Source organism: Gymnoscopelus braueri, assembly GCF_963280865.1.
Source record: "Gymnoscopelus braueri genome assembly, chromosome: 1".
Classification (NCBI taxonomy): domain Eukaryota; kingdom Metazoa; phylum Chordata; class Actinopteri; order Myctophiformes; family Myctophidae; genus Gymnoscopelus; species Gymnoscopelus braueri.
The window spans coordinates 46476966-46498569 of record NC_137603.1 but is presented as its reverse complement, the minus strand read 5'-3'; the positions used below and the strand labels follow the sequence as shown (position 1 = coordinate 46498569).

The window sequence follows — 21604 nt, the reverse complement described above, 5'->3', positions numbered from 1 at the left end:
CCGGTCCCCCCGCAGGATGTTTCCCACACAGGATTTTTGCTCCAGTAAATTCCCGCGGAAACAGGTGGATACAGTACTTCATTGTACAATGGTGCCATGGGCTGAACATTTCCAGTCGACAAGCTCACAACACATTTTAGATGTGCTATTCTTGCTTTTTTTATGTTTGGAAAATGTTCGCCTATAACGACAGGTTCAAAGTGGGTACTTGGGGTAAGCAAAACCCATTTAAGATGGCTCTGTGTGAGTCTTGGATTTATTTTGGTCTTTTATCGGATTTCTTTCAGGTTTCTTAATATGAGCATGTGTGAATACCTAGGGGTAACAACTTCACCAGAAACAGAATTATTTCAGAAAAAGGCACAACGCGACAATGACGAGCAGGAGAAGTTGGAGGTCCATTATGGAGGAGGAGAAACCTGACTTTTCAGTAAAACCTCAGTTGTTTTCATAATCATACTAATGCTGTGTACATGTGTTCATCTGTGTACAGTGTGCATTTAAATGCGTTAATATTACTAGACCAACTCGGGAACAATGCAAGTCAGGAATGCAAGAAAGAAATACATGCCCATCTGGTTATGCATTACCCGTTGTCAGAGTACCCATTGTACCCGTCTGTCTGTCCGTGTCCCTTTTATGCCCATATATGGAGTGGAGTGGCCAAGTCCAGGCCAGTCTATGACGTCAGTACTATGACAACATATTAGTGACAGGATACACCATATATGGGGATTTGTGTTTGAATCAATCTTTTTTGGAGATCCGCTGATCTGACCGGCTTTCCACTTGGCACATGACTCCCTCTGGTCCTCTGCGATATGCACGCCGATTTTGATCGATCGGTCGCATATATCGGCTTATCAGTCAGATCGACAGTTCTGGACAACCGGATCTCCATTATGCCTGTATATTGTACTAGTGTTCGGGCCGTTACGCGGCCCTCACACCTACGTCACACTGCCGATCCGACTGATATTCCCATATATGGAGATCTCTGTAGGCCTATCTGTCAGTCCATGTCCCTTTTATGCCCATATATGGAGATCTCTGATCATCAGTATATTGACAGATTCTTTTTGACAGATTTTGGGGGGTAAAAGCCTTATTGGAGTATTATCTTCATAATGAGGAGAACGAGGCAAACGCAAGTCTTTCATATTCAATTCCATCCTGATTCCCATTTCTGGAAAGGTTGTTTGCGTCGAAGTGTTTTAAAAAACAAGGGAACCAGGAGACCTGGTACTGCCAGACCCCTAGTGGTTGAAAGATCAGAGCACTACGTCACGCTAAGCTTGGCCAATCAAAAAGAGGACAGAAGACAGACCTTTTATGCCCATGTATGGATGAAAACGTTTGGAGAGGGGGACCGAACAGAAGACAGACCTCTTTTATGCCCATGTATGGACGCAAATGTTTGGAGAGGGGGACCGACAGGCCTCTTTTATGCCCATGTATGGACGAAAACGTTTGGAGAGGGGGACCGACAAAGCCCGTGTAGGCCCGACCCCCTGGCCCCATGTAGGCCCGACCCCCTGGGTCTGGCAATCACACCCAGTGTGAAGTGAGCGGTGCTATTTATGAGTTATTAATTTCATCATGCATCTCGGTAGCCAATCACAGCACGTCCTGCGAAGTGACGTGCTACATTTTTTTACATTATTATTAATTTCATCATGCGTTTCGCTAGCCAATCACAGCGCGTCTGCGAAGTTTGAAGTTAATTTCATCATGTGTCTCGCTAGCCAATCACAGCACGTCCTGCAAAGCTTAGCCTATGGGCGTGTTTTCCACAGCATGGCGTCACAGCGAAAGACAAATTTTCTCGACGGAAAGAAAAACTTTCACCACGGATGGGTCCTAAACCCTCTTATAGGAGCGGTTGCACCGCTCAAAAATCACACCCAGTGTGAAGTGAGTGGTTCCTTTGATGAGTTCATTATGCGCATGTGTTGCACTCCTGTTTGTGTTTAATTAGTGTAACTGGTTGCATCTTTGTGTTGCAATCAGCTGCAGCTGTTGAGGCCAGACACAAACATGTTGAGGCCGTCCGCAAACATACGGACGGACAGACACACGGTCAAATGTAGGAGTGGTTGGCACCACTCAAAAGGGGAGGGAATCAAGCAAGACCCCCCCCTTTTCATTTGTTGAGGATATCCACCTCCAGCTTAGAGGTGTCCTACTCCCTGAGCGTATCGTACTCGACCCAGGGTCGTGCCCACTTCTGGGCGTGCTCCATCTGCCCCGGGGTTAGGGCTAGGTCAAAGCGGATTCCCTGGATGTCAAATTTGGGACGCTCCCAGCGCTTGGACCATGGCTTCGCACGCATCCTCACATTGATCTTGTTGATGGGTAGGGGAGAGCAGCTAAGATTGTAACATTTTTCACTTTTCGGTCTTTTACTCAGCGATCGTTTTACCTACATATGTAATATTTTCAAGCAAAGAACCTACACATGTCTGCTATCATAAACCACTTAAAGTTTTTCAATTGATAAAACAGGTCGTGAGTTATTAAACCGAAAGTGGACGCTGTTCCGACGTTACATTTTAAGCGCTTATCAGACTAATTGTAACAGCCATAGTTACAAAAGTAACACTGCTAAAAAACGGCATTAAACAAATCGTTTTCAGCTTAAATCAATTATATTCATTTCAAGCAACTGTTTTACATTGTTTTCATACCAAGGATGTGATAAGATAATGTATCAAACGTAAGGAATTTATTAAATCTTACCGGGATGGCAGTTTGAGTAAATTCCATGGGAAAATCCATTGATTACACCTAAACAGATGGGTGTTACAATCGGGTCGCTCTGTGCTCCACTGCTTTGGCTTTGTTTACAGAACAGAACTAACGTGCATAGAGTAACAAAACGATGTAAACTGATGAAGAACAGATACATGCAGATAACCATGTGGATTTTAGCTCGACAACATTAAAGGAAAGATTTGTAGACCAAAGATACTCAAGGTGATTTTACTAACTTTAAGATAAATCAGTTTTTCTGCGATAACTTTCTCTAGTCTGGATGATAGATATACTTCCTACTTCCTGGGCACGTTCATTACAGCACTGGTCACATACTGATGTGATGACGTTATGAGAAAATTGACCAATCAAGAGAAAACATGCTTGTTGCAACCATGACGCGTTACAATCTTGGCGGCTCTCCCCTACTTCTCCTTTAGGGGAGAAGAGCACAGGCTTCATGTCCGGGTCTACGGTGCTGTACTCAGGCAGCGCGTCTCTCAGGTACATGAGGTCGTCATCCAGCCTTTTCTCTAGTTTCAGCAGATCGATCTGCTGGATCCGAGGGTTGTACAATTCATAGCAGATATCCACACCTTGGCCATCAATGATATTCCTAAACACAAATGTGGCTCCCAGTCCGTTGCCGCTCCTCTTAGTGCAGATTCCCACAAAGCGGTTGGCGGTTCTGGACAACTACCTATCCGACCGACTCGACACCGGGCACGGCACTCCCTCTGGTCCTCGACCATGCGCGTCAAGTCGATTGGTTCGATGGTTCTCGAGATACGTGAACTAAAGTCGCACATACATGATATCAACACATGATGATATCACACTAACAGTCTGAGCCACCAATGTGAACCAAATCATACCTCTTTTATCCCCTCTCAACCTGGCTTCCCTATTTTGGGGCAGTCATTTTCTCAATAAACAAAATCAATAAATCAGAAATGTTAAACAAGTTTCAGAAATAGAGAAAATAGCAGATATAAGCTCACAATGTGTCACATTGCGATGCAGTTTGATCTTGTAGATTGGCTATTATCTCTATTTCTGAAAATATGACTTGATCAAGGATTAAGAGTATAGTAATCAGAGGCATTGCCCTGTCCTAATTAGTTTAGCTTAGTCCTCCTGACAGTTTGATGTAAACATCTTTACTGTGTGTACATCTGACTCTGACACCTATACAAGGAAAACCTATTGCTAAAATTCACCCTTAGAAATTAAATGTCTTGTCTCTTGAGAGTGAGACATCCTGCAAAACATTTTGTGTTCATAAGGTGTTTGTTTGTAACATTTACTCACTTTGGAATTGCCTGTTCAAAATTTGATCTAATTAACCTGAACTCAGCTGGTTGTGGTTGTTAAGCTGAATTGATGGGTGTAGGACATCACAGCAAAGGAAAACTGCTAAAGTAGTTTAGTTCAACACTACTGATGATGTACTGTATACCTGGGGTGAAATGGAGAAATACCTTAGTCATATCCCTAGCAAAGTATACTACAGTGCCAACAGTATGGTGCAACATATGGCTTCATCTGGCAATATGCAGATACCAGGTCACCCTATGATGAATATGGATTCCAGTTACCCCATCTGGTCTGACAGAGAAAGAAAGAGAGAGGGAGGGAGGAAGAAACAGAATAATGACAGAGACAGGATGATGGAGAGATAGAGAGAGACTGAAAAGAGAGCAAGGGAAGGTGACACATATACACAGTAGAGAGAGACATGGAACAGGAGACGGGCATGGAAAAAGACTGAAAGAGAGATGAGAGTAATGGAATCTGGACACTCCAGGTGTGTGTGTGTGTGTGTGTGTGTGTGTGTGTGTGTGTGTGTGTGTGTGTGTGTGTTTTCACTGTGCACACATTTGTGCTGATGGTTCTTGTATGTCGATGCCTTTTCATTTAGACCAAGTGTGTGTGTGAGATGCTACCCAAAAAAGAATTGCTGTTTGCACATTTGGGCAAGTTGTGATCTCTTTTAGATGGTAAAAGATAGTTTACACAAAGAGAAGCAAACGCACACACACACACACACACACACACACACACACACACACACACACACACACACACACGCACGCACAGTTTGAGACTATTTGGATGACTGCACCGTGACGTACTCCCTTGATGGTTAAGCTCTGGAGCACATATCTTTCGTGTGTGTATGTGAGCGAGCACAGTTGTGTGCGCGTGTGTGTGTCCGTAGTGATATAAGGTTAATAAATCAATAGCTACCACTATCTGAGAAACAATTACTGCTCTGGCTTCCATGTTGGCCCCACAAACACACACATACATCAGTGTGTGTATACGTGAATGCACAAGCGTGAACATGCACGCACGCACACACAGACACGCATGCGCACACACACACACACGCACACATCTACACCTACACCTACACACACACAATTACGGCTGGCTTTCATGTTGGTCACACACGCGCACACACACACGCACACACGCACACGCACACGCACACACGCACACACACACACACACACACACACACACTCTAATAGCACTGGAGTAAACATTATTAAGTGTGTGAGGAGGACAGTGAGTGGAGAAGATGACAAATGGAGGAGAGGAAGGGGGCGGGGCAGAACAGTAGGGGCGGGGGACATCGAGAAGGTAAGATGTAAATAGAAGCAGAGTGGCCGTTTGGGAATCGGGAGATCCCCAGTTCGATACCCGGCTCCTCCTGGATTACTGTCAAAGTGTCCTTGAGCAAGACAATGAAGCCCTAATTGCTCCCGATGAGCAGGTTGGTGCCTTGCATGGCTCTGCAATCAGTGAGTTTGCGTGCGTGCGTGCGTGCGTGCGTGCGTGCGTGCGTGCGTGCGTGCGTGCGTGCGTGCGTGCGTGCGTGCGTGCGTGCGTGCGTGCGTGCGTGCGTGCGTGCGTGCGTGCGTGCGTGCGTGCGTGCGTGCGTGAATGTAAAGCAAATTGTAAAGCACTTTGGAAAAAGGCACTACAGTATATGCTAAATGCAATTTTTTTTTCATTTAATCTATTTTATGCAGGTATATTATTGCTGGCACTGATGGCCACATTTAGTTTAGTTTTGCCAATTTTGGCTTATATTCCTCAGCTTTGGGTGACTTGGGTTAACTCCACTTCACTCAGCTCATCACTTTTTGAATGAAGGCAAAACAAACCAACGTTTGGAGCATTTCTCTGGCGAGCATTTCTCTCTTGGCCTTGGGACACCATCAACGAGTTTAGTATAGACTCCACCATTGCGAGCTTTGTGTACCAACGAGTTTCACACTCCTGTTTAAGGGAGCGTGGTAGCTGCAGCTTTAATCCGGAATGCTTAACCCATTCAATCCGGGAACGCACCTGTGTCATTTTAGATTTTAGATGTAGCCATTATTTTATACTTTGGCTATTCAAAAATAGCAGATATACAAGCTCATACTGTTAGGCTTTAGAAGACATTTGTAGATGCGTTCCCGTATTGAATGGCTTAACAAAGGTTGTCAGTGATTTGCATTGGTTCAGACTCGCTCTCACTGGTTCCAGTTCTTCTTTATTGCAGCCCCTGTGTGTCCAATGGGTTAGGGCAGCCTGTAGTTTACATTAGCTCCTTAGTCACTAACAAAATACGAGTTTGTTGATTTCCTCTTGTGACAGTCCAAAACCACCCAACTTTATAAGAATTTCATCTTTGATATTAATGTCTTTTTTTGGTAGGGAAAAGTGCATACATATAACTTTTCTCTGGAATTTCCAGTCCTCGCCGGCTATGATGTTGAGGGTGATATGTGTTTGTGTAACTATCATCTGTCCACATGTCTGTTGAAGCTCCACAAGCTAAGGCGCAAGAAATGGCCTGTGTAACCATGTTTTGCAGCTCATGCATTTCACCCTGTGTGGCACAGGAACTGTTGACAGCAGAGGGGAGCAAGTCTTATCAATGCATTGGCCATACATTGCCCCTGTGTCCACTAAAGTCTGTACTACAGTAGCTGATGGAATGCTGATGTCGCAAACTTTCGTAAAGGTCACAAATCCCTAGCACACACTTAAATGCAGTTGTTCAGAATGGCACTTTTACATTCATTTGGCACTCTGCTTGTCCACACATAGGAAGTTATAGTGTTTTGAACACCACTCTGTCTCTTTTGGCATGACCTCTGGTGTTTCATCAAATTTGCCTCCATCAAATCTGAGGAGTGCATGGCAGAGATTGCATTTCCATAGCTGTCCCGACTTTCTTACTGTCCTTGTCGATTATAACGACAAATGTGCTGCACACGGAGGACGTTCTTGGTGACTTTTGCTCACTATATTCTTTCTCTTGTAGTTTGCAACGTTTCACCTCGCTAAAGAAAACATGCCCTCAAGTCTTTCCTTTTTTCATTTTAGCAGGTGGTCTACATGGCATGTGCACTGAGTGACTTGCACGTTAGGTTTTCTGCCTTTAAACTGTCTGAAACACGTTAAGCACGGTACACACACATCTTATCCAGTATGCAAGAACGCTGCGTAGGGACTGCGTGCGGTCCTTACGAAGGGTCTTACGTGCGTCCACACAGGCTGCGCAGTACCTTAGCAGGCACGTAAGAGCCGGGTTTTCCTAAAGCGATTTCAGGTCAAGTAACGATGCAGTATGCATCATTTTTAGAATATAATTCCAATATAAATTACCAGTGTAGATCTAGGTTAAATATGTCAAATAAAAAAAAAGAGAATTAAAGAGTTTAATATGAAAGAAAAGGACTTGCAGGTCCATATGGCTAAATCTATTTCAGACGTGTTTACTCTACACCTGCAGCAATGATAATAGATCCAACAAGTACCCAGGACACACGTAAAGATTTTGGACCCGGATCCGCTTGGGTCTTGGGTAGGGTCTGCGGTTTGAGGGTTTCGGGTGGACCTGTGAAACCCTCTAGTCTGTGCACATTCAACTCAGTCCAGTCTTAGAGATTTTGACAGTAAAGACCAGTGCTAGGCAGTAGCATTTTTACAAGTAGCTGCATTATTTGCTTAACCACATTAACCCTAGCATCCATATTCTGGGCATGTAAATAGGAGAACATTCTGGGAGGGGGGGGGGGGATCAAACAGCAGATCTGCCAGCTTATAACACATCCCATTGCGATATGTTGTGAGCTTGTAGATCAGCTTTTTTTTGGCAAATAGATTTGGTGTAGAGGGAGAAAAGGAGGAGACCAAGTATAGACCCCTGGGACCTCAATGAAGGGTTTAAGTGGTTAATTATATTTCTCAGTTGCGTGGTGGTAACATTGCAGATCTGCCAGCTTATAACACATCCCATTGCGATATGTTGTGAGCTTGTAGATCAGCTTGATGTTGTGTGGGAGTTCAGACTGCTCCACACCGTACTGAATGACCGCTAGCCTGCATAACGTCTTCAGACTAGGACTTAAATATAAGATATACAGGTCATTGGGCGCTTCGAATTCTCCGAAGAGAATGACACGATCTCCCACCATGCAGCAGCACATCCTATACATCTTACTGTAGATGGTCCTTTCCCCTTGAGCTCAACCTTCTTCCAGGAGAAGGTCTCTGGATTGAATTTCCACATATTACTGAGGGTCAGGTTCCAGCTGCGGCCACCAAATATGTACAGCTCTCCATTGTAGGTAAACAGGGCCGGACTTACCGTTGGGCTGGGGCCTCCGATTTTTTATTTTTTTTTGGTAAAAAAAATAATATATATATATATATTTTTTTTTTTAAATTTTGGTAAAAAAAAAATATATATATATTTTATTTTATTTTTTTATGATGAAATTGATATGTATACTACTTCACTTCAAGGAGTAAATGTTTTTGGACCGAAATAACCGAATTAAACCCGAAATAAAAAGAAAAACAACCCGAAAAAAAATCACACAGGCGCGCATGCACACACGCTGCGAGTGGGACTCAAGAGCCACTGTGGTGCTTACATTTTTTTCATTTTCCCAATTTCTTTTTTTAAATTAATGAAAAAAGTAATTGAAAATTACTTTTTCAATTACTCCTCATGCATTAGAAGGACAATATCAATCATCAGAAGCACAGACGGGTGTTTTCAATGAATCTAACATGGTTAAAATGGAGTTTGAAGTTTAAATGGGTTTGTATAGGAAGGGGACGTGTCTGATAAAAATGAATATCAAATATCTAAATACTGAATCAAGCAACTTAAAAACTGTCTGGGGTGTTCACAAAAGCCTGCGCAGATGTTAAAATGACCCCACACATGTTTGAAAATGAAATAAGTACAGTCCTTGAGTACTATGTACTTTATTTTCCACCACTGGAGCCCTCTGTATAAAACTGCTAGGATCAGTAAGAGACGCCACCGCCAAACACAGACTTACAGTATGTTTAGCTGACAGAAGAACTTATGCATGCCCGTACCGATAGTTGGCAGATGTCTGCGACTTGTCTGCTCCAGGCCGGGGAATACTGTCAGACAAGCTTGAGAATAAAAAATACATTTTCCAACACATTGCAAAATTTTAAAAGCTTTTCTTATGCCCTGTGAACATAAAACCTCTTGTGCATAAGTTTAGTGAAGAGGAAACGATGTTCTGTGGCAGAAGCGTGTTTCCATGGAGAAATAGATCTCTCACACACACAAGCACGCACGCACGCGCGCACACACACACACACACACACACACACACACACACACACACACACACACACACACACACACACACACACACACACACACACACACACACACACACACACACACACACACACACACACACACACACACACACACACACACACACGTGCACCAACAACTGTTATCTCTGCCAGGTGGAAAATTATGTTTTCCACCTGGCCTCTGTCTGTCTTTTTTTGCCTGCCTATCTGTTTTATCACTGAGATAGCACTGACTTAGAATGAAGTTGATTAAAGTTAAAACAAACAAAAAAAAACACTTATTTGAGATGGTGAACTTGCTGTAGCTCAGCTCCTACATTTCCTCATTAAGTGAAGCTTCAGTGTAGCGAAGCTTCACTTAACACATCCACCGCCAGAGGTTAATCTCATAATGTACTCACCAGTGCCAAGGTGTTTTTGTTGTTTTTTTGTTTTTTTCATGTCGCCATAGATCTTGTTAAAATCCTTAAGATTGAGCCGTGAACGGTCTGTTTACATCCGCGAGATCTCCCTGTATCTCCCAGTGAAGACCGCGTGTCAAACGGACTTCCATGACTGTAGTTAGAGCGGATTACGTTAAACAGTGAAATGCGAGGAGAAAAAACTACAGGAAGAGAATTGAGTTTCAGTTTCGTCTGTAGAATGGGAGCGGGCGTGATCGTCGAAACCGGATCCCAAATAATTCTATTTCCTGTCATCAAACCGGAAACGGAAGTGGATCAAAAAAATTCCGAAAGTGCACCCGGACCGCGCATGCGCGAAAAGACCGCAGCCCGTAGGACTACGGGCTCGGCGCTTAACCGTTGGATTTAACGGCCCGTAGAACTACGGGCCCGGCGGTAAAGGTGTTAATGTTAAAGCAACTAGCTTAGTTCACTACATTTTCCAAGGAGCTTGCCCAACATTGGTAGCTCAATGTCAAGTCTTAGGGCCCTGTCTTATAGCCGTCCCAAAACGACCGATGCCGTTGTCATTTTCACGCCCAGCGCCCATGTTGTGTACATGGCAATGTGTACTCATGGATGTGTTTGTCTTAAAATGAGGTGTGGACAGGCCAATTGTTGGCACATTGCTAGGTGGAGTCAGAAAGCGATAGCGCCAGCTCAAATCTGGTCTAAAGTCAAGCGTAGTCCTCTTGTTGTTTCAATAGATGTACACTTCATTGCTAAAGGAAAATATGTTCAAAGACCATTATTAAAAACGTTCAAGGATCTTGTCTTTGAAGAATTGTGCGAAACGATGCCGTTCTGGTTTTCTGGTTTGGGCTGCGGAGCATACAAGTAGCCTAACGATATCTGTGTTGGGGATCCGACACAGCCACTGTTTGCAGAAGGTTCATTCATCATTGTGGATGCTCACATCATTATCGTTATATTTATGGCTATATTCCTGTTATGGATGGCCCTTAACATTGCCATGCGTCATGCATGTCTCTTGATCTATAATGAATTGCCGTGCAGTAGGCAGAGCTGTGCAGATGTTCCTTCCCTGTCATGATTTAATATCTGATTTAAATAAAGAGAATGAGCATGTGATTATTAAGATGATATGTCAAGATATCGCAGATGTCTCTTGGACATAAATCAGGACACATTACAGGAAGGCGTGATTCTGAACTGCATGCTCATATTATGTGCAGCATGGCCACTGAGGGAACCCGTTTCCACTTAATTATAGTTTTTGTTGAGCGGTGATGGGCATGTTACTGAAAACTGGAAATGAGTTACAGTTACTAGTTCCTGCTCTAAAAAAGTAACTGAATTACTAACTGATTACTGCATTATAAAATGAATTAGTTACTAGGAAAAGGAACTACTGCAGTGCTTTATTTATTTTTGCTATATTAATGTACAGTACTCATTATTTTGGCACAGTGTGAGACAAGACAACTCTCGAATTTCATCATTGTACTATTGTCACCATGAAGAAAAGTAGACTCAAGAGTAAGACCCAATCACACCTTAGTCGTTTTGACTGTGTTCACTTGTTGAATTTATATCCGACTGATTTTCATATTATTTATTCGGCATTTGAGCCACGGACCATCATTTGATGAGATTTAGCATCTCAGACCCAAAACTTATCGTTGTTGGATAAGATTTTGTCCACAATTCCATGCTGTATTGATGTGGTACCATAGGAGAGATAACAGGCAAACATTGATCAAAAGAACAATTCTTGAATTAAGTCATGCAGATGTTTAACAATAATTTAAGTAATGCAGATGTTTAACAATAATTGAACTCTCTCAAGAGTTAAATATCTATCAGGGTCCATTTGGTTACCAACTCTCCATCATTTAGCTGGGAACCACCTGGAACCCCCTCAAGGACCACTGGTGGTCCCCGGACCACTGGTTGAGAACCACTGTTTTAGACTGGTTGACTGCCTGTTTTTCTGACTGACTGAACCTTCCACATTATTTTATAGCTGCTCGTTAATGATTCAACACTTGGCAAACCACATGCATGCTGTCCTCTCCTGTGTATGAAAGTGTTGTTTACTCTGTGTGTGTGTGTGTGTGTGTGTGTGTGTGTGTGTTGTATGAAAGTGTTGTTTACTGTGTGTGTGTGTGTGTGTGTGTGTGTGTGTGTGTGTGTGTGTGTGTGTGTGTGTGTGTCCTGACAGTGTGTGTTCCTGTCTTAGGCCACAATTGGGGACAAATGTTGGGCATGAAATTAGTTGATTGGGATCAGCTTGACAAATTGTGGACAAAAGTGGTGTCCCCAATTAGATTTGACTGAAGTTTCATAAGGTTAGGGTAAGGAGATGTGGAATGAATATAAGTCGATGCAATGTTCCCAAAAGTCAGCAAAACAATGTCTGTGCCCTTGAGTGTGAAAAGTCCTTTCCCAGTGCTTGTGAAAATACACTCACTCACTCACACACACATGCGCATGCATGCATGCGCATGTGTGTGTGAGTGTTATGGGGTTTTATAATGGTATGGGGGGGTGTGTATGCCCAAGCACCATGGGAGGTCAAGTTTTTTCATGCCCCCCCCCCCCCCCCCGACCCCTCCCTTTTTCTCTCTCTCTGTTTGCAAGTGTTGATGTGGAGTGTCATGGGAGGTTCGTGAGAGAACTATATGTACATACAGTACAGTACATGTGTGTGTGTGTGTGTGTGTGTGTGTGTGTGTGTGTGTGCCCGTGCGTGCGTATCTGCGATGATCATGTGCATTTGCTTGTGAGTTTATGTGTCATGGGAGGTAAATTCTGGTCCCGTGTGGACAGAGCAAGGCACAAGCACAGCTGTACTTCACACTGGGGCCATTCGTGCTAAAAAATGCATGTACTGTACGGCACTTTGGATAAAAGCGTGATGCCATATGCCATATGTGATATTATGTAGTAGCCTATATTATAGGATCTCATGGGAGGTCAAGCACAGGTTTTACCAGCAATGCTCATGATCTACAGTAGCTCAGTTGTAACTGAAGTGTCTACTGTGACCTGATTTACAGTATGCATTGCTAAAATACTGTACCTCAGAAATTATTCAGCGATCATGACACGGTTCAAGAAGAAGACATTTTCACAATTCAGCTCATTCATTTCCCCCCACAATGGTGCACCTTGCGTTAACACACAGCTCTCCAAAAGCTGTGCTGGTCCCTGCGGTGCTGAATTAATGCTTTCTCTCGTTGTCTAGACCTGAATAATCAGCAGACCTTGACCAGTCTGGGAATTTATTTTGAACCTTCGACCTCTGGAACACCAAAGTTTCAAACAAAGAAGTTTGTGCTACATTTTTCTGCCTCACACTGTATCGTGGGGAGGCATACTGTAGTCCAAGCTTTGGGTGGATGGACATTTGTTCATTTAATTCAACATCTAACGTGACTTAATCCCCCCTGTTTTTCCTCCTAGCTGAATCATGCGGTGGCGTTGTCCAGGGTCTAAACGGCACTATCGAGTCCCCTGGTTTCCCTCATGGCTATCCCAACTACGCCAACTGCACGTGGCTGATAATAACGGGCGAGAGGAACCGGATCCAGCTAACCTTTGTCACCCTGGCGTTGGAGGAAGACTTTGACGTCGTGGCAGTCTACGATGGACAACCATCACCTGGCAACTTAAAAATGAGGTAGGGGATGATTTATTCTCTCGCTCTCGCTCTCTCTCTCTCTCTCTGCTTTGTCACAGGCAGAGTACATTCAAACAATACATTCCTTGACCTGTTACACCTATATGTTGTTCTACCTTTGAAGCTGGGGACGCCTCTGTGCCATTTTAGTTGTTTGACGCGTTTTGATCTTCTACTTTTGCAACTTTTTTTATTTGAATCCTATAAAGTAACAGTTTGGACATATGAGGTTTTGGGGACGTTTTTTAGAAAACTTTGGAAGTTGTTTTTAGAAGCGGGCCTCAGGTCTAAATGGGTTAAACAAAAAATTTCAGGGACATGGCAAGGAGTACAGTATATTCAAGAGGGAGAGATCTCTATGCTTTCTCCCTCCGCACTGGGATGAAAACTGCATCTGAAAGTTTGATGGAATGCATTTTCGTACGTTGAGTGCCGTGACTTTAAGCAGCCAAGTCTGCACGCACATGCTGGCTGGCTGCTATCAGTGTGACCGTGTCTGATAAGAGGGTCTATATAGGCGGCAAAGCTGAAGTGATGAGGCAAGTGTCAACAGATGAGGAGATGGGCGAGGAACTGCAGAGCTGATGACTGCAGTGGGACAGGTGTTAGGCTGGGACTGAGGTGAGCTGCAATGTGGGAGTGGCCAGAGAGCAGTGACAGAGGGAGAGATCTAGTGATCTTTAAAGCCATTAAGACCGGGAAAGCACTTTCGATTTTAACCACTTTAACCATTATCTTATAATTGGCTTGGGCTTGTATATCTGCAATTTTGGGGGAAAATAATGAAAATGTGTGCAAATCTTTGAATACGAGTTTTTTTTAAAACAAACATTTTGAACTAGGGTTGCTTCTGGGGATTCTACAAATAAATGTCTTCTAAGGGACCAGTCGAAATTTACATAAGGGGGGGCATGGAGGAAAATAGGGGAGGGTCATGCCTTTCTAATTTTGGTCCAAGGGAGGGTCAGCTAATTTTACTTTGAATCCAAGGGAGGGTCATGCAATTTTGAATTGATAAAATAGTCCGTTTTTTATATACCTTTTTAGTACAGCAGAACAGTGGTCAATGACCCCTCTCCATTTCAAAAGATACAAAGAATTCAAATCAAGTAACACCTTGTCTATTTAGAATCAATGACGGTCGTTAACAAGCCATCAACGCACAGCGAGTGTGAACGACCCAGTCAAATCTATTCAGCGTCTTAACGATGGTGGTTGAACAATTAAGCAAAACTTCAACAGGCGTTATTGGAGAGATGCATTATAAATAGGCCTACTATAACTGGATATTCATAATCATTTGAAGTAATTCTGTGCATGTGATTAATGTGGATCTATATGGACAGTTGTGTATAGATACCTAGCTCCACAAGTAAAACCAGAAGCACAGGCCATAATTGATAGCCTAATTTGTTTTATGTAGGCAACAGTGTAGTTGTAGTCACTGTAGTTGATAATTAAAAGGGCAGAGTGACAAAAGTTTTAAACTACTGGTTACCAAATATTCAACTTTCTTCAATCTGACCAGGATTCAATGGATTTCCCACATGTAAGATGAGAACACTATCCATTCTGCTACCACTACTACAGACTGTGCATTTAGCAAGACTGACTACACTACAGCAATGTTCTAATCAATGTGGAAAGCAAAACATTGGACATATCAGTTTTAAATGTCATGTTGTATTTGATGGGGAGGGTTAGGGGTGTCAAGAATTTCACAATACGATACATGTTGGGCATGATATCGATATGATATATTATTAATGTTCTTTTCTCATGTATCATCAACATTGGCCATCATCTTATAAATAACGTTATAAAGCAAGTTAGAAACAATTACAAAGTGCTTTGTACACACAAATAAATACATTTGTGCAAGCTTAATGGAGAAGTGAAGTTCTCACTAACTATAAACCCATTGTTTCAGAGGACAGATAGACACTAATATAACAAATATAATATAATATAAGACTGCATAACTTTAATTCCACAAACATCATATTTTTGTCATCTGGACTTTACCAACCAAGTGCAGCCTAGTTATTTCCAACAGCTAAAAAAAATCTATAATACCAGATACAGTATAATACAATCTTAGATTAGATGTAGGCCTATTTGAGAGTGCAGATGCATGTCACATTAACGAGCGTCAACGAGCATCAGCTGACACACAACACCTCCCCTCTGCAGTGCTTTAAACTGAAAGTGACTGACTGGAGTCTGTTTCATTTCTCTCCAAAATACCTTGAATATGATGGAGGACATGATTAATAATTACTATGATTATGATAAGCTTTACATTTCATATCATACAGTAAAAACTCCTAACTTTCACCGGCAAAAAAAAAGAAAGTGTTTTATTAAAAAAACTATTAAAAAAATATTACGATACAGTATGACATCATGACATTACCTATCATCACATTTTAATACCACGATAGGCTATATCGTGACACAATATATCGTGACACTTCTAGGCGGGGAGGGTTACTCTTTTTTTTGTAATCACTTGGGGAGGGTCATTGATTTTTTTTTTTTGTCAAAGGGAGGGTCATGGCATTTTAGATCAGGGCACATACATTTCCTCCATGCCCCCCCTTATGTAAATTTCGACTGGTCCCTAAATCCAAAAAAAAAAAAAAAAAAAAAACCTATGTATCAGTGGTCAAACCTTTTAATGTCAAGAACCACCCAAAATCATATGTATTTGGCCGTGGACCCCCAACTCAAAATTGTTCCAGGGACCCCCCAGAAGCAAAGATTTGAGTTACAAATGTTTGCTTTAAAAAATATATATATTCAAAGATCTGTGTGTGTGTGTGTGTGTGTGTGCGCACACTCACGTGTTAAGCTTGTAGCTCTTGGTTTTAGCTAATGTATGCATTTTGCAAACATGCTAAGGATTTTTGCTGACTTTGTCAGCAGAAATCATTCTTCTTTTAATATTATAATATTCCCCCTTCTCCATCTTAAAAAACAACAACGCTGCACTTCCACATGCACTGTATGGACTCAACATAGCGATATTATACATTATGTTATGTGTGCAGTGCCTATCGGCAAGTGACACTCATAAAAGAATACTCTGACTGTAAAGCTATATTTTTTGGAGCACTCATGGGAAAATGTGTCTTCTGCAGTTGACCCATCCTAACTGTTAGGAGCAGTGGGCAGCCACTGAACAGTGCCTGAGGTCCAGCTTCAGCTCTAAGGCCAATGCCGGGGTCAGTAGTAGGGCTGTCCCCGACTCAGGATGTACCTAGTCGACTCAGAGTCGGGGGTTTAATGCGACTCGTCGACAAGTCGTTTATATATAGAAAATAGGTCTTTATGACCTTATTGGCGGCTACAATTGCAAGTGTTTCAGAAACTTCCAGTGCTGATTTAGAGCACATTACATAGTGAAGTGCAACAGAGCCATATGAATATTTTTTGAACATTTAAAAGCAATGAATCCGTTAACTACATGTACATGATGGCAGACTGCTTATTTTAATTGACAACAATCCTGTGTAGGACTAAATACAGTTCGGAGCACACCGCTACTGTATCAAAGAGCTATGTTGCACATCCAGTGGTCGCTGGTGCAAGACAAAAGGGAGAGGGAGTCGCCGTGATCATCCGTTCTATAGTTGTGGCCAGTTGAATGTAGGCTGAAAACAGCCAAAAAGCAACACAAACAGAGAAAAAGCCATTCCTCCAACTCGAATTAGAAGGAAGGGAACGGACAGTTTTTTTGGCGTTCTCGTGACATGATGCTTCTCTCCTTCACAGGGAGCTAAATGGTGACCCATAGGCGAGCGAACAGCGCCATCTATTGGAAAACGACTGAAACCACAAAATCTCGTAATTCTTGTCATTGGCACCGTGAGCCATAGCAGTTTAAGAGTTAAAAGCGTCATAGTAGCTTAGCAGCAACAGAAGAAGTATTTCATCTAAAAACAGCAGATTTCAAAATCTGTCTCCCGTAATATGATCAGTCAACTGGCTTTATTTTTAAGTCTACTTACAGGAAGTAGATGGACTAAATTAGTACATGACACACAAGAGCTCTGCACCGTATAGCCTACTAGCAACTAGACTGGAGGAACGCAGGCTTTCCAAGGTCTAGAGGGGCGGATCCAAACCTCACGCTGGAATCCAACGCCGGCTCCCTATTGCTTCACCAATCTATGTGCCTGCCTCCTCTGTGTTATCCGTCAATGCTGATTAAACCAAAGGTTGTTTCAGGTCATCTTAATTTTTTTAGTATCTGTACTTTACTTGATATGTTATTTATATATTTATTTAATTATTTAATGGTGAAAATAGACAATCTACAAGCTCACAACACGTTGTGATGTGACGCTTTGTGAGCTTGTAGGCTAATATTTTCAAATGTAATTTTGTCCATCTGTTTGGTAGAGTATGTTAATACAATATAACTATATAATATATAATAATATAATATAATAAGAGACATTTAGATCGTGTCAAAGGTCATGTCTCACCTAGACACAGGATCTGACACAAATTTTGACCTGATGGTCAAGATTCAATGAATCCCCAATCAGGCAGGCTCTTAGCTCAATGGTAAGAAAGAAAGAAACACACAAACAAATTGCATTCATGCGTGAACAAAATTCCCCAGACTCCTGGATGTGTTAAAAAGGAATAACACATGTTTAACACATCACTGTATGGGTTTATTTAGGGGGAGGTTGCACTTTACCTGTACGCATTTGTCCTGTACAACATCGATTGGTTCGATTAACAATTAATTGGTTTGATTAACGGTTGGCTGACATATTACACACATCTTCCCCTTATCATTTATCATACTGGTAATTAAAAGTTAGGAAGTAAAAAATATGCAATTATGAGTCATTTTGGAACTAAAGTTAAAGGTTCATTATTGAGCATTCAATTTAGGCCTGTCATCTATACAAGCACTGCTTGATCCTCCCATGGGTTCCAAGAAGTCTGGTTAGTAGCTCCTCAGCAGGGCCGAAATAAGATTTGAGAACCTTATCTAAATCCAAGCCGTAACATATGGAAACAAGAAACCATGAAATGCATTACACGGCACAGCATGCGTCGCTTAAAGAGCCATTCTTCTTTAGCACTGACTGTCCTCTCATCTCTACAGCATGGGCTCCCTGTCTGCATGTTTGTAGTCTACCCACTTGCTTCTCTTAGCTTAATTGTACGTTCCTACATAAGTTAACACTTGTACTCAAGGAACAGTATTCATTTTGCACCGTTATGTCCGAGGTGTTTGTTTCGGTATGCTCGATGAACCATACGTTATCCAATGATGCGCTCTGCACTAAACAAGGCAGCCCAAACAACATCAGGCAAGTTGCAACATGTGTGTGTGGTCGAGAGAGACAGAGAGTGTGTGTGTGGCATTGGGGTAGAATTTGTCAGTGAATAAATGTACCTACTGTGGTTTGAGTCTCCTTTACCTGTACAACTCTCTTGCAAAGCTTGCAAATCGCCTGCGTGATCCATGGGCTCTGTTTGTATCTGGTTAAAACCAACATATTAAGAACAGACAGGTGCTGCTCCGAGTAAAACCTGCAACTGAGGAAGACCATTCGTTGGTCGAGTTGGACATTAAAGTTTACTGGGAGCAGTGCTGTCTGTGCAGACTTCTTTTATTCTTATTATATGTATCTTATTTTGTCTTGTACCAGCGTTCACATGGATGTGCATAACAATTCCTTTTGACTTTTAAAACCAACATATTACCACAGAGACAAACTAACAAGGTAATGCAATGAGCCAACCTGGCCAAGTTATTATTATTTTGTCTTAATTTTTATCCCACGATTTTTTCCCCTTTTTTTCCACTCGGTGCCAATTTTCTAAGTGATCCTGGGCGCTACACTCCCCCCACGGCCTAGGGAGCCCAGGGCCGAGCTCATGCCTCCTTCAATGCATGAGAGCCAACTGACCTTCTTCTCACCTGACAGGGGGGACCTGTGCTGGCCAAGTTAGACCAGCACTTCTCCTTTAGTGACAAGATCCTCCTCATTAGATAACATACGTTAGCTGCTGAGACTCTCCCAAGTTCAATGACGCAAAACCTAGATTAATTTAACTCTCTTACCGTGACATGACACCAACATGTCGTATCGCATTCTGTGAAGCGCTGTCGTGCATACCACTAGTACAAAGTAATTTCTCTTGCAGCCTTGAGTGGAGAAATCTGGCATGATGATGTGGCTCATATTCCTTTAATGCCGTATGTTCAGAATGTCTAAAATGTAATTGTGGGTGAATGGCAATGAGCAGCATTTTCAACATACCAGCCTTTAGCTATAAGCACTTGCAAGTGTTCATTCACAAGGACACAGCCAGGTGCCTGCCTGTTGAATACTGTAGGGCTCTTGCTGAAAGAGGAAGAAGGCAGATCTATAATGAGAGAAAACTCTACCTTGAGCATTTAGCTAAAAGGAGCTGGCAAGTGGAATAGGCAGTCTCACAAGTTTCCCTGTCAAAGTTATGCAGTTACTTGTAGAACATGTTTGTTCTTCAACCTGCATAAAGTTAGATTCATTATAGATTATACATTGATCTTAAACAATCTTGCTGGCAGTCATTTCTGTGGCTGGTCCTTCCACAACTCAAAAGATTGAATCTGTTTAATAAGTTCTGTGCTTTGTATATTATGTGCCATGTTGCCATATAACAAAGGAGTGGGTAAAATAATGCCACTTTCATCTTCTCTCAGTCTCAATTCAATTCCATTCAATTTACTCCAGTGGGTGCTTTGTTGGCCTAACACAGAAATGCAGTATGCTGGCAAAGCAAAAGATGGATAAATACGGTAAATCACATTCAATAGAGAACAATTATCTATATTTATCTAGCCAGAAAATAATAAAAGGAAAAGTAGATCATATTAAACACTGAATTTGGACCTTGCATAAGGAAAGGATTAAAAGAGATCAAAGAGATAGATTAATTGAGGCCATGTTAAATTGACCTAATGCATATCTTTCTCTCTCTCTCGAAACATGGCAGTGAAACTAAGCTAACCCCTGCCACTCTCAAAGCCCACATTTGGAAGATTCCTTTCCCTTTACTGTATAGCATTTTGGTCATGTGTGTCATTTCGGCAAAAGCATCATATCAGGATATAATGTACGTATAGTATTGTGACTCCTGTATCAGGATAGTATACGTATCATACAGTATCATGAGTTACCTGCCAATTCCCAGCTCTAATCTCTACCTATATTTTGCATTTTCCCTTTTCACTCCCTCTATTTTTCTCCCAGTCTGTCTCTTGTTCTCTCTGTCGAAGGTCAGTGTTTAACAGTCATCATCTCATTACATCTCTCTTCACACCCTTTTAATGAACTCCCCCAGGATACGCTCGGAGCGTGTGTGTGTGTGTGTGTGTGTGTGTGTGTGTGTGTGTGTGTGTGTGTGTGTGTGTGTGTGTGTGTGTGTGTGTGTGTGTGTGTGTGTGTGTGTGTGTGTGTGTGTGTGTGTGTGTGTGTGTGTGTGTGTGTGTGTGTGCGCAGATGATTTTGACAGTAGACACAGTATGTGTTCAAAATGAAGGCTCACCTTTGTGCACTTGTGTGTGTTATTTGTGCTAATGTGCACAATGATGGTTTGTGTGTGTGTGTGTGCCCGTTGATGTAGATAATTATATGATGTACAGGGATTAAGATATTATGCATGAGTACAGTTAATCAAAGTAATTAACAGAGCTCTATAGTCAATAAGCTCTCCACTTGCAAAGACACACCCACACATACGTGCCAATTTGTGTGCGCACGCACGCATGAATAAAAATTGATATTTTATAGATGATATCAACTTTCGACACGTATGCACCACGCACGCACGCACACACGCACACACACACACGCACACACACACGCACACACACCTTAATAAACAGCTGATTTTAAAGAGAAGGTCAGAAAGAACAGATGTAATGAATTCCTGTCGTTTGATGTAGTACATAGAATCAGATAGTCTTTACATGAAGTGGAATCCATATTACCTGTGCATATTATACAATTTACAATGCATACAGGTTGGTGCCCTGCATGGTTTCATCCGCCATCGGTTTGTGAGTGTGTGTGAATGGGTG

General features: G+C 42.2%; 2 protein-coding genes across 2 annotated transcripts in view; one reads left to right on the top strand and one right to left on the bottom strand.

Annotated features, from left to right (window-relative positions):
- The window catches only part of LOC308074200 (CUB and sushi domain-containing protein 1-like), a gene marked incomplete at its 3' end in the record, with an annotated part of 656606 nt that overhangs the window by 119663 nt on the left and 515339 nt on the right, over positions 1 to 21604 (top strand). Inside the window, exon 2 of the mRNA XM_080413541.1 lies at positions 13287 to 13503. Within this exon, the coding sequence (XP_080269667.1) occupies positions 13287 to 13503 (217 nt within the window). The remainder of the gene's footprint in view (positions 1 to 13286; positions 13504 to 21604) is intronic.
- On the bottom strand, positions 2144 to 4244 carry LOC308081661 (large ribosomal subunit protein bL19m-like; the record flags this gene model as incomplete). Its single annotated transcript, XM_080423242.1, is given in 4 exon segments — positions 2144 to 2182; positions 2186 to 2344; positions 3184 to 3450; positions 4236 to 4244. Coding segments are annotated over 4 exon segments (474 nt in total).